The sequence below is a fragment of the Cebidichthys violaceus genome, unplaced genomic scaffold (genome assembly GCF_023349555.1).
Source record: "Cebidichthys violaceus isolate CVI_PGR_0920_01 unplaced genomic scaffold, fCebVio1.0.p SCAF_6, whole genome shotgun sequence".
In the NCBI taxonomy this organism is placed as follows: Eukaryota; Metazoa; Chordata; class Actinopteri; order Perciformes; family Stichaeidae; genus Cebidichthys; species Cebidichthys violaceus.
The window spans coordinates 8,478,482-8,493,063 of NW_027176816.1; the positions used below are offsets into that span (position 1 = coordinate 8,478,482).

Genomic DNA, 14,582 nt, shown 5'->3' on the forward strand with positions numbered 1-14,582 from the left:
AGTTCAAATTTAGTGAGTTAGTTTTAGTGATAAGGATTGTAAATATACAGACTATGTGCAGCTTTGATCAAAAGATCAAATAACAGATAATACAGATTCTGCAGCTGAGATATGCAAACAAACGTAAACATTTTAAGTATGTACACTTTTTTAGTTGTTTTGATGGCTGTGGTATTGGTTGAACAAATCTAACCAAACTAAATTATAATCTGTAGTGACTCAGTCTCTTGTCAGTCCACTGTTAAATCAGGTGCATCCAGTAATTGTCAGGATCTGGGCATACTATTTGAAATAATAGTAATACATCCAAGTAACAACACAAGGCAGTAAGGTCACATTCATTTTGGGTTCCTGGATATTTACATACATCTACGGACATTTACATTCAATACAAACAAAGGTGTGTATTGCGAGAAATGGGGAAGGAAATAGAAAAGAGGAGGTAAGGTAGGACACAGTGGCCTAATCTGAACAGTACACGTCCCAGTCTCTGTGAACACAAGTAGATATTGTTTGTTAATTGCGGGAAATATTCAGAGAGGAGGGACATGATGAAATAAATTGAAAGAGTAGACTGGAGTAAAAAAAACCAAAAAAACGGACAAGCTGGAGACTGTATGAGTCAAGTAAGTCCAGGAGATGGCAGTAATGCAACAGTAAAAAGAAGAAGAAGAAGAAGAAGAAGAAGAAGAAGAAGAAGAAGAAGAAGAAGACAGCCGCGGTTCCGTGTTCGAGTCTGCTTATCGACGAGAACTACAGTTTCGGTGTCTGACAGTTTAAAGTTAAGAGAAAGAAGAAGAAGTACGTTTCTCTACAACAAGCTAAGAATGACAGACAGGAAACCGTGCAAGGTGTGCAATTTCACCCGACAGAAGTCCTACGGGGTGGTAGTTCCCTCCTTAGATGACCTGAAGATGAAAGGTAAGTTGTGTTATAACGACTTTAACTCGTAAACGTGTCTAAAGAGTGAGTCTAATTGTATTGCTTTCATTTGAATAAAAACTGTATTACATGAGATGTAAAATGTAAGATAAATCTGACACTGTGTTCGTGCATTTAGCGGTGATCTTGGGCAGTTTGCTTTGGTTTGTGTTTTATTAAAAAGGCATTAAGGGTGTTGTCTAAAGTGAAACACAAATGTCATGATGAGCAATGATCTTCATCACTGTTGTCAGCCACTATCATTGCCGCCATTGAGATTTTTTTTTTTTACCGCACAGTTTAAACTTGCTTATCTGTCACGAACGAGCTGAGTAATATAACACTTTCATCGTGTTCAAACTCGCAGGAGCTCAACAGGAAGAGTCAGGACAGATCTCCCTCCTGTCCTGCTCATACCAGGAATGCTAGTCAGCAGGCGTTGGCCGTTTCAATGCACACTATTTACATACAAGACAGGACCACGTTTCTGATCAAGTTTGTTAAACAGTCTACATCTATAGATTTAGTTTGGATCTGGATAAAGTCCCGTAACTGCAGATGACACAAAACCTCCAGTGTTATTTGGAAAACTTCCATTTTCAAATTCACCATTTTGACCTTTTGTATAAAGTTATACATTAAAACCACATGTGTTGTTCTAGACAGTACTGAGTTATGTTCTTCCTTTCAAACCGTCTCAGACCAGTACATAAATACAATATAAAAACAAAAAGCTAATGTAAGCAGCTCAGTATCACTCTATTGAAGGAGCAGTGTGTAGGATTAGTGGCATCTAGACCCCTCCGCTCACCCCTCTCTTTCCAAGGGTGTTGGAACACTATGGCGGTGTAGAAATATGAAATGCTCTCTCTAGAGCCAGTGTTCGGTTTGTCCTCTCCAGGCTACGTGAAGAGGACACGCTCCCTATGTAGATATAAGGTGCATCGCAAGCTAAGGAACACACAACAGTTCTTAGTTTTTGGTGATTATATGCAAGTGAAAACATAGAAATTAAATAAAACATAGTATTAAAGCCCCCTAAATCATACGCTGTTCATTTATACTTGGTGGTTACCCATAAAAAGGTTTAATTTGTATCACCAGGATGCTTCACATGTGAATTCAAATATCACAGTAAATGTTCAGTGGGGAACGCCACTGAAACTACCAGGGGCAAATCCACCAGACACAATATGGGTTTGTCATTAACACAGAATATAGATGCTTTAACAAGGCAAGTCTAACACAAGGTTGACAAATAGAAACAGCTGTGATGAAAGAAGAGGTGATTACTTTGATGTATTGCATTGTTTACAGAACTCATTTGGTATTTGCAGGAATGATCGGGTGGTGTGTGAGTTGTTACTGCCTTTACACATATGGCTAAAGCGTATGAAAGTCCTGTGTGTGTGATAAAGGATATCCACCAAAGATCTGTAAAATCTGTCATTTCTCTATTCTTCCCACAGGAAGTGAGTTTCTTGGGTTCAGTCCTGGTGAGCCTGTCACAGTGGTCCTGGAGAATGATGGGACAATAGTAGAGGATCAAGCCTACTTTCTGTGTCTACCTTTAAACACAAAGTTCATGTTGTTGCATGAAAAAGAGACATGGTCACCAGTTCGCAGGGGTAAGAAGATGTACTGGCATTTGTCTACATTTCTGTTTCTTATTTTAAAATTAAGTGCACGTCCCTGTTCAGGTAGTAATTTTCTTTTTGTCGTAGTGGATGGTGGCACGGCCTGGATGGCCAGAGATTCTTTGGTGCTGGAGGCCGATACTGTGGAGGCTGATGCTGTGGAGGCTGATACTGTGGACGCCTCCAGTGCTGCAGCACCCTGGCTGGACCTGGCTCAACAGCTGAAGCAGGACCTTGCCAGCATCATACTCATGTCGGAGGCAGACTTACAGGTACTTTTCCTTCATTTCACCAACTGTGACACACAGTCATGTTTATCCCAGCATGCACTGGGAAGAAAACAAGGTAATAGTACTTGAAAAACACTTTCCTCAGTAGTCACCATCAGCTTTTTAATCTTTGTTCTGTTAAAGGATAAGGCTGACAATATTCTGTATCCTTATCGTTAACAAACATCATGGACCAACTCTACAGATTGCTCTCACTAAGATTCATTATCTGTGTGACTAAAGTTTAATATAGCAAATTCCTTTTTGCATTCATCAAACAAACCCACGAGCTGTGACATGGAGGGAGTCCATGCAAGAGATTTGTTTCAAATAAAATGTATTAAACTTAAAAGGTCAACACAAAATAAGTGTGTTTAGGTCAGCAGTGAAAGCCGTGCACAGATGTGTTGTCATGTGTGCTGTGGAGGTGTTGAAGGTGCAAAACCTCAAAGACATTTATGCTGGGTGAATGCCAGCTGTATGAAGAGAGTGTGAGCACAGAGGCCAGCAATAACAATAGTACTTTGGTTAGCACCTGGAATTACCAAGGTCTAATAACCAAAGTAGCATACCCAAAGGGCCCTGTAAAACAAAGGCTAACAAGCCAAACAAATCCTCCCAAGACGCATCAAGAAACGACATCAACAAAGTTCAAATGAAAACCAAAACACAGCATGGGCTATAGCCCTTACCAAAGCTGCCAAGTTGCAGGCATTTAAGGCAACAACCTCCTCACAGCTCATATTCTAGTTCCTCCCTCACCACCCCAAATTATATCATGAACCAAAGCATCTTCAGATATGCTGGGCTCAAAGCAAGTTAAAGACCAGACAAAGCACAGATTTATTTTACTCTCCGAGCCATGTTACAGTGTATTTAAGGTCACAAGCCCGCAAGACAAAAAACCCACAAATACATGTACTGAAACACATGTAATGGTGAACTCAAAGAGCCACCACAGAGCCCTGTCTAACTAATAACACTTACTAGCCAAGTAGCCTCAACCGTAGTCTTCGGACGGATACTGGTGGTGGGTAATTATGCAACGATTACACCAGAACAAAAAGGCAAAAAACTGGCATCCACTCTATGGGTTTGCAAACCAAACAAACTGGGGACAAATGCTGTTCCTTTTGACCAAATCGACAAAAAACAAACTCCTGTAGAAAGGGTGAGACAGTGAGCATGGAGGCCAGCGTTCATAGCTCAGTGGCCCAGGTGAGCCCAATCAGCTGACATCCCTCCCATGTCAGCCAATCGACTGCTCAGGTTGGCAAGGACAGCCTCCAAGACATTGGGAGAGGCGTCACACCATAGACCTCCATTGTTATTCAAGAATTATTACAAATACATCAGTCAGCCACACTGATGTTCCATCAGTAAAATAGACACTGTTGTTTATTTTTAGTTGATTTTGCATACACTGCCCATAAATACTCACTATCAGGGTTTTGTTTCCTCGCCTGTCAGTGTGGCAGGACACTGAACATTTGAAAGTGATGTTACTCATTTTTAAAGATAGGAACAGTGGAGGGAAGTCACAAAGTAACACACTGTTGGTTTTGTTGGGGATTTGTTGACAATAAGAAAACCGTATAGTGACACCTGCCTTATCCTTAAAGCTAAAATAGGCAACGTTTACCTTTTGGCAGGAGTAAAGTTCACAGTGTAATATTTGACACTCTTCTTAATTACTTTTGCATTTTCATTTAAGTTTATTAGGACTTTGAAAAAGCAAAAGGAGAACACAAACAATCTCTAAAAGAACATAATAAAATTCTATCTGCTATACTTTTTGCTTTGCTGTTCATTTCCTCCTTGTTTTATCCCAGTATTTGTTCTTGCTGTCGAAGCACCACATAGACCTACTGTAGTGTTTTTAAGAAAGGATATTACTGCTTTGTGCCACCTGCTGTTCCAGACATTAGTGGATGCCCCGTGCCTTGAGCTCGCCTTTGCTCTGGGCTTCCAAGAGAAGAAGGCCGAGGACCTGCAGGAGACAGTGCAGAGGGTTTTGGACAGACGAGAGGAGGAGAGGCAGTCCAAGGAGCTGCTCCAGCTCTACCTCAAAGCTGCGGAGAAAGAGGACAGACAGCAGGAAGACCAAAGCCAAGGTATGGCTGTGTCATTGTGTGGTGGTTTTCATTTAAACAATTTGGAAATGGTTATAAATAATATTGGACACTTTTTTCTTGGTTTACCCTCTTTTTTTTAATTGTTTTGAATCTTTAGGTTGTGTGTGTGTGTGTGTGTGTGTGTGTGTGTGTGTGTGTGTGTGTGTGTGTGTGTGTGTGTGTGTGTGTGTGTGTGTGTACACACACACACACACACACACACACACACAAAATATATAAAAATGGTACACCAGCGTTCCACCCTCCAAATGATACAATAAAGATTCAAAAGATTCCAGGTGCTAACCACTGAGTCTATCCTATGAAAATTGAAATGAATAGCTCTGATCAATAATCATGAGTTCAACGTCCAGCAAAAATAATCAATATTAACCTTTGATTGTGTAGGCCTGCAGGAAGGTAATGACTCCTCTGCTTGTTCTGTGGACAGGGGTCAGGGACAAAGCTGACCAACCCGTAATCAACATGAAAGGCTTAAACAATCACAATAATTCTTGATATATGTATTATTTATTAAGAGCTAAGCACACTATTTGTATTCAATAGCAATATCTTTATACATCCATGTTCACATCCTTTACTTTTTGTATTTACATTATAGCAAAGCATGTAGTCATGACAAGATAATTAATCAAATTATAAATAACATGTTATTTTATATAGACAGCTCATGAGAGAAGAGCGGTGATTGTGCCTTTTGGCCACAAGGTGGAAACATTGTTGCTACTGAATAATCCCACCCCTTGTTGCGTTTCATTGGAACTATACCCTTGTACAACAAATCATCCTGAAAGAGAATCCATTTTAATGTGTCAGGGGCTGGAGACGTGGAGGTGGATGCAATGGAGGTGGACTCTTCATTCGGATTCATGTCCAGGACACTGATGGTCCTGAAAGGCAAAACAAGCCCAGAGACCAGACTCTCCACTGAGGATCTGCAGGTAATCCCCTCACACCGCTGATCAAGTATGCCTCAGAACTTCTGCAGCTTATGCTGTAACAAACCCCATCGAGTCTAATAAGCAGCTGAGAAAATGATGAAGCAATTATGGAAAACTGCAAGTCCTAACGCAGCACATGCATAGTTTATTAGTGACTCTGTTGTGTAATCCAAAGGGCATTTACTTACTTATATAAAGTGCATGCACAAAGAGAGACTGATTTGGATTGCATATATCTGTCTCAAACACAACAATCGATAATAAGTCAGTAATATAAAGTCTCACATATTCACATTTGCACTGTTTGAAATGAAGCCTCTCCCATGTCTCCTCAGCTGGTTGTGAGCAGAGGCGTAGAAGCTATGGAGCAGGTGCTGGGCTGGGACAGAATGAGGACTTCTGCGCTGCTGCAGGCCTGCGAAGCCGAGCTGACCGGACGTCTCCAGCAGGTTCAAGCCGTGCAGTCCATCAGGAGCAACACACAGCTGGACAGCAGCCGGCAGTCCAGTTAGCAGAGAGCGGAGGAGGGTCTAGAAAAAAACGACTGGGCCGAGGCTTCACCTGAGAAGAGACTGATAAGAACTCACACAACCTGCCTCAGGGTCAGAAGAATGGGATTCACCTTGTGTTAATAATAGGATCCATAATGCTGGAATCCATGAATGTTAATGATGTTGACGTTTGCATAATTCTGTTGAACTTGCAAACCACTTGAATGCTTTTTGCCTCAAGAGGAAGCACAGTCATTTGCACAAGTCATGTTTATCAAAGACATGCTGGCGTTAACCACTGGCATCAACTTTTTTATTGGCTCCTTATTTTGGTGAGAGCCATGCTGTGAAAAATAATCACAGATAAACATATCCATGTGAAAAGCAAAATGGGAAATATGCCAATTTGCTTTTCTTGTCAAGAGTTATCTCGGAAGATCGATACCATCGCTCTCTGAACACACTTGTTCAGTATGATGCTGCAGCCAGCAGCCCGATAGCTTAGCATAACGACTGGAAACAGCTAGCTCGCACCAGCCCCTGGCAAGCTCAGTAATTAACACCTAAGAAGTAGTCCCACACATTATCCCTGTAAAAACCCCAACTTGTGGGTTTTGCACTTGATTTGTGTGATTTAAATGATGAGATTAAGGGGTGCTAGCTTTCGTTACCTTCAGAGCCAGGCTAGCTGTTTCCCTTGTTTCCCAGTCTGTATGCTAAGCTATGCTTATGGCAGCTTCGTATTTAGTTGATAGGAATGAGAGTGGTATCAAAGCGTTCTCCCCAAAATGTGGAATCATTGCTTTCAGGTTTTATATAAACTGTTACTGTTAAATGAAATTAACTTCCTGGTGTTATTGTTTACACACACACCCCCCCCCCCCTTTTTACACTGCTAGTTCAGACAGAAGGCGTGCACTATAGGTAAGAAATATGTTTTGAACTAGCTAGAGAAACCCTGTGGATCTCCAGCATTTGGTGAGTGACAAAATATATTGTTTTGTATCTCTTTGAAAGAATTTAGGTGCTTTCACTGAAATCTCATTTATATCTTGAGTATATGGGATCTTTTGGGATGGGTGTTGTTATTTCAGTCAGTTGGTTCCTTTTGATTTGACCTTTTTGTCAGTTTTAAGGGCCACTGTTGGACCCAAATAATGTCTAACTTGTGATGAAAATAAACAGGCCCCCCTACAGGGAACATAAGCGGGTTTTTTTGTAAATAAACTACACTGGCCTGAATGTGGCATCCTTTCCAGTCTTCATGTATGTGGTGTGAAATGCCATCATTACTTGATGTGTGATCATTTCGAGAATCTCTACGTGGAATGTAATATGTAACATAAGGCACAATACTAAAGGAACTTCTACAGCACTGCGTTAGACTGACATGGAGCGCAGACAGGATCATACTGAGAGAAATGTATTACTGAGAGATGTATGCAAATGCAGACATCAACCAACTGTATTTGTATAAAAGCTTCATTTGAAAAGGGTACGCTGACTAATTCATCATTCTAACAATAAAGGTTATGACAGGATAAGAAGTATTTCAGGTCATACAGTGAAGCTTGACTGAGCACATTATGGGTGAGAATGACAGCTTCATCTTTGAGTTGCACAGAACCAACATTTCTGGATGAGAGCTCATTTAAGACCTTGTATTATACACTCTTATCGATGTTACGTATCAGTGTCGGGGCTGTGTGATGTAAGATGGTGTGTGTACAATGTGTGCAGGTTTGTGTGACTCATAGGTCATGTAGAAGATAGCCTTTGTCATGCCTGTCGTCTCATCGTCGGTCTCTTGAACAGTGATCATGAATGACGGGTGAATTTGCGGAGGGATCATCTTTTTGTGTTGCCGTGAGATTGAGATGACACCACTGTCTTGTACTTTAGTATTTGTTATTCATCAAGATTTCCTAGTTACTCAGTCTACAACACGCGGTTTCCCCAAAAGTGAGCAGTCTCTCTTCCGTTTTATAACCCTGTAAGAATTGTCACGTGTCAGTTCTCCAGTGCGTTCACACTCTATTTGATTTGAACATGCACGACAAATGTTACATGGGAATTTGTATATGAGCGTACATTCTTAGATTGAAGGTGCCTTTTATAAACATGTTGAATGGTGGTAAGAAGGATTTTCGAAATTCAACCAGCCCTCAAGCTTTCGACAGTTCTCTTGACCTTTATTATGACGGATTTCACAGACAGATGCCATTCTTGAGAGTACTTTCTCTGAAGACCTAAATCTAACGCCAAATACAATTTTGGGCTCAAAGCTAGGAGCTGTTCTTTGTGAGAATAAAATTTTGATTCACTAGAATACTGATAAATTAATTCTTCTCATCTTCAGAAATAAGTGAGCCTCCTTTATATCTCTCTCCTCACACATAACATATATATTCATGCACAAGATGCAGGGTTTCTTAGCTATAAGCCTACTGGCAGCATGCTGCTGCTAGATATTTTCCAACAGTTGGTTAATGGGTTTCATGGTGTGCGTAATTCCTGTGGAATTGGCTCCAACTAGCTGAACAGTTAGAAGTGAGTGGGGTATTGGGCATTTGTCACACAGTTTTGGTGGATTAGATTATGAGGTAACAGTGCAACAACTGCCGGTTTGCTCTGTAAGCATCCAGTTGCCCCGAGGACTGTCTGGGAATTTCATGCTGGAAACAAACCTTATTCCATGCAGTCAGATGACTTTCAGAGAACACATGTCCACCTAAGGCCTTGTGGTTTTGTGGGGTTGCAAATGCCAAGGTGATGTATGGGTCAGTACGCACCTTGCCTTGCTAAGTTGTGTTGGCCTTCACAGTACAACGCATGTAGCAGCATAACAGTTCAGTCAACATAATGAGGGTTAAAAAAAGTTGCAAGTTCACAGAAAAGTCATGTTGGACTAATTCCAAGAAACAAGAAAAAAGAAAAAAAAGATCACTGGATATAACACTGGATAGAAATCAACACAAGTGTGTTCCTTTCTCACATCCACTCATTCAGGCGTGCTCTTTTGCGCTACTTGTGGGGCACAGACGGACGAAATGTTAGCGAGTGAATGCAAAGGTGTGAAATGAAAGGCAATTTCATGCTGAAGAACCCTATAATGACTGTTTTGATAAAAGCAGCAGAGCTGGGATTGCGCAGAACAAGCTGCATAATGTATGAAGGTTAAACGACTAACATTCACTACTTCTTAGACCAGACTGACTGACTTCCAGAATACTGCAGGGAATTCATTTGTTATTTCTGCCAGAGCATTAAAGAGCAGAACGGTTTGCATTAAGCTACACTGCTTTGAGGAATACCCACTCTTTGTTTAATTAAAATGCTTGTCTGATCATATGTGACTTCAGGTTCTATGTTATGGTCACAAAACATGTATAGTATTTTAATGGACCTTTTTTTTTAATTCACACAAAACAAAACAATGAAACACCTAATACAAAAGTAGTTAAAAGAGGATTAAACTAGATTAGAAATGAGATGCAATCAATGAAATTCCTTGAAATTTGGAGAGTATTTTTGTAGCACCAGTTTCATAATGTCATACAAAGGTATCATTACAATAATGATTCTGCAAGCCTCATGCTCAAACACAATATCCAAGCTTCATCACGGTTGTGCTAAATTCCCAGGTTATAAAAGTCACTGTGTAAAATTGACAGATAGTATAAGTACACAAACAATGCTCATGTCAACAAGCTATCAGGATTCCGCCTTGATACTGGTGTACTTGATCTTCCATCCCTTGTTTTTCCCACTGGGGTCGGATCTAAATGCAACATGCACTTGGTAACTTCCTGTGTCAATGTGACCTGGTGGCACAGATCCACAGAAGGGTCCATACTCTTGTCCAGCTGTTGAAATCTTATAAAAGGGGAAGATCAAATGAGACGATTCATTAAAGGCTTGACTGATTTATGTCTACAAGAAATTATGCAGGAAACGGCATGGCCGTATAGTATATCACCCGAGGAGGACAGGTCTGTAACAAACTGCCTCTACAGGCATGAGGAGGAATACATTTGCTTGTCACATGACTAACCTTCAACATATCATACGGACAAGGGACATCTGAGTGTCCCTCTATGTCAAAGGGGTCCAGGAAGTGCAGAATTATTCTGTAGCCCTCCTGCAGACGGATGGTGTGGTCACACTGACTCATGGGCGGGTAGGGGCTCGGGTAGCCCGGACTGGTCAGGACCCCCGATGGTGTGGTCAACACCTGGCTATGGCATGGCACTGTGGGGAAGACTCATACATTTAGAATCCCACATAAACATTTTGAGGCATGTTTTAGATATCTTGTCCAGTCCTCAGGGTTCACATGTTAATTTAAATGATTATGTTTAATGATCTACCTGCAACAATAAGGTACTGGCTATGAAAAAGTTTTTGGTTTAGAAGAAAACATTTTTTCCTGTCAATTGAGACATTTGCTGGCATCATAAATAATGGGATTCATTTGGGTTTGCATTATTGCCCCGGCAAGTGTGCAGATGTTGTTACGGACAAAAACAAATGAGTATCGCAAAAAGGCTGAGTTCCTGTAATTCATATAATTAGTACAATCTCTCGGCAGGTAATCGTTTTTGCCTATTCATTGTATGATTTGTTTTGTCACCCCCTTTTCCTCTAGCAAAGAATAATAATTTAAGGCACATCAACTGGTAATTGTGATTAATTACCTGGTGTCAGTACACTATTTATGCTGCACAGGTATCAATTTTTAATGCCACTTTGAAGTTGATTTTCCCTCAGGAATCGACAGTAATTAACCTTGCCTCACACCAGCTGGCAAAGATCAACTACTTGACGCATCAGTGCGCCTTATCAGTCTGAAATTATTTAGCAGAGTCCAGCTATGATAGAAGGAAATCCAATCTAATACAATATCAACTGTGTGCCCTCTGTGAAATATTAGAAAATTGTTATTTGAAGATTTGTTCTGCAGTACAAATGCAAATGGCCTTACTTTCCAATAAGTGTAATTACATGTTTACAACACAGCCATTTGATCTTATTTTCATCCACATGTTTTGTAAAAGTCTGACATTAGCAGCGTTTTGTATTTTCAACACCCCAACACCGAATCGCCAAATGGCTATTTTTGATTATAGTCAACAAAAGCTGTGGAATTAAAGTATGTTGAAGCCAAATACAGTACATCAAACAAAAGTCACCATAAACACCATAAACCGTATCAATGTATAGTGAAAGGCTGTGTGCTAAGCTCTTAACACTGAACCTAACTATACAACTTTTGATTCACTTGCGTCTTGAGCTTTAGTGTGCGTGGCTCTTACCTGTGCAGGATCTTTTGTTGTCATGGAGAAGGTATCCTTGTTTGCACGTGCAGTAATATCTGCCGATGTAATTGTGGCAAAAGTGATCACACACTCTTTCCCCATCTATCTTGGACAGACACTCGTTGATGTCTGTTAGAGATAGAGAGATTAGAGAATGAAACACTGTACAGTAGATATGCATTTTCCAACATACTTTAAATCGCAGACTTTATTCGCAGAATTAAGCAGACACTGAATGAGTCTGGTTTGTCTTAACACACAAAAATGTAATTGGCAATCTGCGTAAACAACCGCTAGACATTTAAAGAAAAGTTTGAAGTATTAATTGCATGAAAACAGGCGTCAAATCTTCAATCCAAAAAGTAACTGGATGATGAAAATGACATGAAAATGAAAAATATACTGTCAATCTATGTTTAAATTAATTATATTATTTGGACAAACCGATTTCTTTCTAAAGATGAATTTTAAAACATTACTGTATTTATCTGTGATGATATAATCCTGCTCCTATTTTGCTATAAACTCCCTTACTCACTGCTTCGTGCAATTAGAGCGACCAAAAACTGTGTCTGCCTTCTGGCAACACATGTCACTATTCTGCTTCACCTTCTGCGGTGTAAAATGCTTGGAAGCCCGTGAATCGTCCCTCGTTAGAGTAGTCACTCCTAAAGACCACTGACATGAGTTTCCCAGCTGATAGGATGATGGTGTTCCTCGGGGTCCTTTCATAGTTCTTCTCTTCCTCACCACAGAACCGCAAGGTTTCATTCCCCTCTGCCAAAACCTAGTTTGACAAGGTCAGAGGCATTTTAGTCAGTAAGCCACGGACTCCAGTACAGAGAATGGGAGTTGGAGTTTCTCCAGCATGTTACCTGGATGTAGTCATATTCACACTGGTCTGAGGGTTCCATGCTGAAGTGGCTGAAGTAGAGTTTGACCCTGTGGCCATCTGGGACAGTGATGTTCCACACTTCGAGCTGGTTGTCAGGGTATGGCTGGGGGAAGTTGGGGGAGGTGAAGCTGCCATATAACCCTGTCATTTCCACACTCAGTGAGACATGGAGGAGGGAAAATAGGGCAAGAACACAGCACCCACTGGGCAAAATTAGGTGTGATGGCAGCAGTTTCAAGGATTATTTTTGCACAAATAAAATGCTAACTGACACTCACCTGGTCATGTTCACGTGTTTTGGAATAGTTCACCCTCAGTGAGCCAAGGGTAAATGAACCCAGCTGCCGACATTTAGGTAAACAAAGTGAGACAAGCACATGATCAGTTTGTCATCAATCCCCACCTCCCTCGGTTCGCAGAAATCTATCAAACTGGTGAATGCCAGATTCATTTATATTAATTTTATTCTGTTTAACTCTTTATATCACCTCTATAAGTTTTTACAAGTGGGAAATGATAATTTAGATTAATATGACTATACATACAGTATTTCCTTGAAATTAATTGCATTCACTAAACACAGGAAGGAGACCGACAACACTGATATGGATTTCTAAATCAAACTAAATCTGAAAAAACACACAAACACAAACAATTTAGGACTCCTTTCTATAGCTTTTGTCACCTTTGATTGGTGAAATTTGTTAATTTTGAAATCTTGAATTGAAATATTAACGCAGATTGACCTGTAACACACTTTAGTGTGCTGTAAAACCTTTTTAAAAAAGGCATGCTGGTCAGATCAGTCTCATGCTACTAATTATTACAGACCCGCTGTCATGATTGCTGGTACAAGCTTCGGAAAAATTAATACACTGACTGTACCAACAACATTTAGCATGAGGTTGAATTCAGGCAGCAAGAGAAGGACCCAAACGCAGACGAACAAGAATAGTTCAGTGATTTAATGGTCACAAGGCAGGCTGATGAGGAAAGTGGGAACAGGTGTGTAGATAGGCGGGGATAGCTAGATCAGGTGACCAGAAAGTCTGAGGGCATCCAGTTGATGTTACGAGGATGGCAGGTCTGGGGAGGGAGACAGGACAGGGTCTTGGGGCAGAGAGCCTCAGGCCCTGTGGAAGTCTCCTTGGGCAAGACACTGACCTAAGTTGCTCCCAATGGGCAGGCCAGCACCTTGAAGGGCAGCTCTTTAAACTGTAAAGTACTTTGTCTATTAAAGTAGAGGCCCTATATGAGTGCAGTTTATTAACCATAGTTACTGCAACAGGGATAGCCAATGGTACATCAACAACAGTTTCAGAGTGATGGAAACCAGATTGCATCATTTTCTTTACATGCCAAATTTATGGTTAGACTTTATTGTACAGGCTTTTACAATGAGGGAATTGCAGAGTAATTATGCTGTCTGTTTTGATGGAATATGAATATTGATGTTATTCAGTAGTGATGGGGCCATTTCAACCAGCAACATAATAAGTAAGCTTGTAATGACCAACACCCATTTCCCCAACGATAAAGCACTAATGGCTAGTATTTGAAGTGAATTACAATAATTATCCACGTAAGCAAGAACGTGTTTTTTCTCTCTTTGCAAATGACCTCTCTGATGGAACTGTTTTTAAATGGTGCCATAACCTTTTCCTTTTTGCCTGATTGTGAGCTGGTGGGAGGTTGAGCCACTGTGGAGTCTGATGGCAGATGTTCTCCTCTTGGATATCATCCAGCTGCCACTCAGGTATTGACGCTCCAGCAGAAATGACACCCTCTTACACAAAACAAAGCATTCCTGGAAACGCTTACTTCATCATAAAAAAAAACAGTTGATAATGATTGCGGCGTTTATGTTCTATGCGTCATTCAGACCCAGAATCTCATTTCCGTTGCCTCTGGGAGTGGGAGCTTTTAGGCTTTATTTCCATGGAATTCAGTGGGATCTTGCAAATGAGAATAGAGA

At 40.7% G+C, this 14,582-nt stretch overlaps 2 protein-coding genes across 2 annotated transcripts; one reads left to right on the forward strand and one right to left on the reverse strand.

The window, feature by feature from the left end:
• Positions 1–680: 680 nt before the first annotated feature.
• dffa (DNA fragmentation factor, alpha polypeptide) lies at positions 681–7,636 on the forward strand. The gene is made up of 6 exons (XM_068733412.1): positions 681–921; positions 2,391–2,549; positions 2,646–2,830; positions 4,749–4,941; positions 5,779–5,903; positions 6,239–7,636. Exons 1-6 carry the CDS (start codon positions 828–830, stop codon positions 6,413–6,415), a joined length of 933 nt encoding a protein of 310 aa, XP_068589513.1. The 5' UTR covers positions 681–827; the 3' UTR covers positions 6,416–7,636.
• A 2,060-nt stretch (positions 7,637–9,696) lies between these two features.
• Positions 9,697–12,963, reverse strand: masp2 (MBL associated serine protease 2). Its single transcript, XM_068733413.1, has 6 exons — positions 12,886–12,963; positions 12,588–12,810; positions 12,322–12,499; positions 11,710–11,841; positions 10,449–10,645; positions 9,697–10,270 (listed from the first exon to the last, which is right to left on the reverse strand). Exons 1-6 carry the CDS (start codon positions 12,891–12,893, stop codon positions 10,109–10,111), a joined length of 900 nt encoding a protein of 299 aa, XP_068589514.1. The 5' UTR covers positions 12,894–12,963; the 3' UTR covers positions 9,697–10,108.
• Between the last annotated feature and the right edge of the window lie 1,619 nt (positions 12,964–14,582).

What these genes read in the sequence shown, in the direction of transcription:
- dffa (XM_068733412.1), top strand. Translation starts at nt 828, where the DNA reads ATGACAGACAGGAAACCGTGCAAGGTGTGCAATTTCACCCGACAGAAG. An exon ending in TGTCGGAGGCAGACTTACAG is followed by an intron (nt 2,831 to 4,748) that starts GTACTTTTCCTT and finishes CTGCTGTTCCAG; the next exon opens with ACATTAGTGGATGCCCCGTG. An exon ending in TCTCCACTGAGGATCTGCAG is followed by an intron (nt 5,904 to 6,238) that starts GTAATCCCCTCA and finishes ATGTCTCCTCAG; the next exon opens with CTGGTTGTGAGCAGAGGCGT.
- masp2 (XM_068733413.1), bottom strand. An exon ending in GTGAATATGACTACATCCAG is followed by an intron (nt 12,500 to 12,587) that starts GTAACATGCTGG and finishes TTGTCAAACTAG; the next exon opens with GTTTTGGCAGAGGGGAATGA. An exon ending in AGCATTTTACACCGCAGAAG is followed by an intron (nt 11,842 to 12,321) that starts GTGAAGCAGAAT and finishes TATCTCTAACAG; the next exon opens with ACATCAACGAGTGTCTGTCC.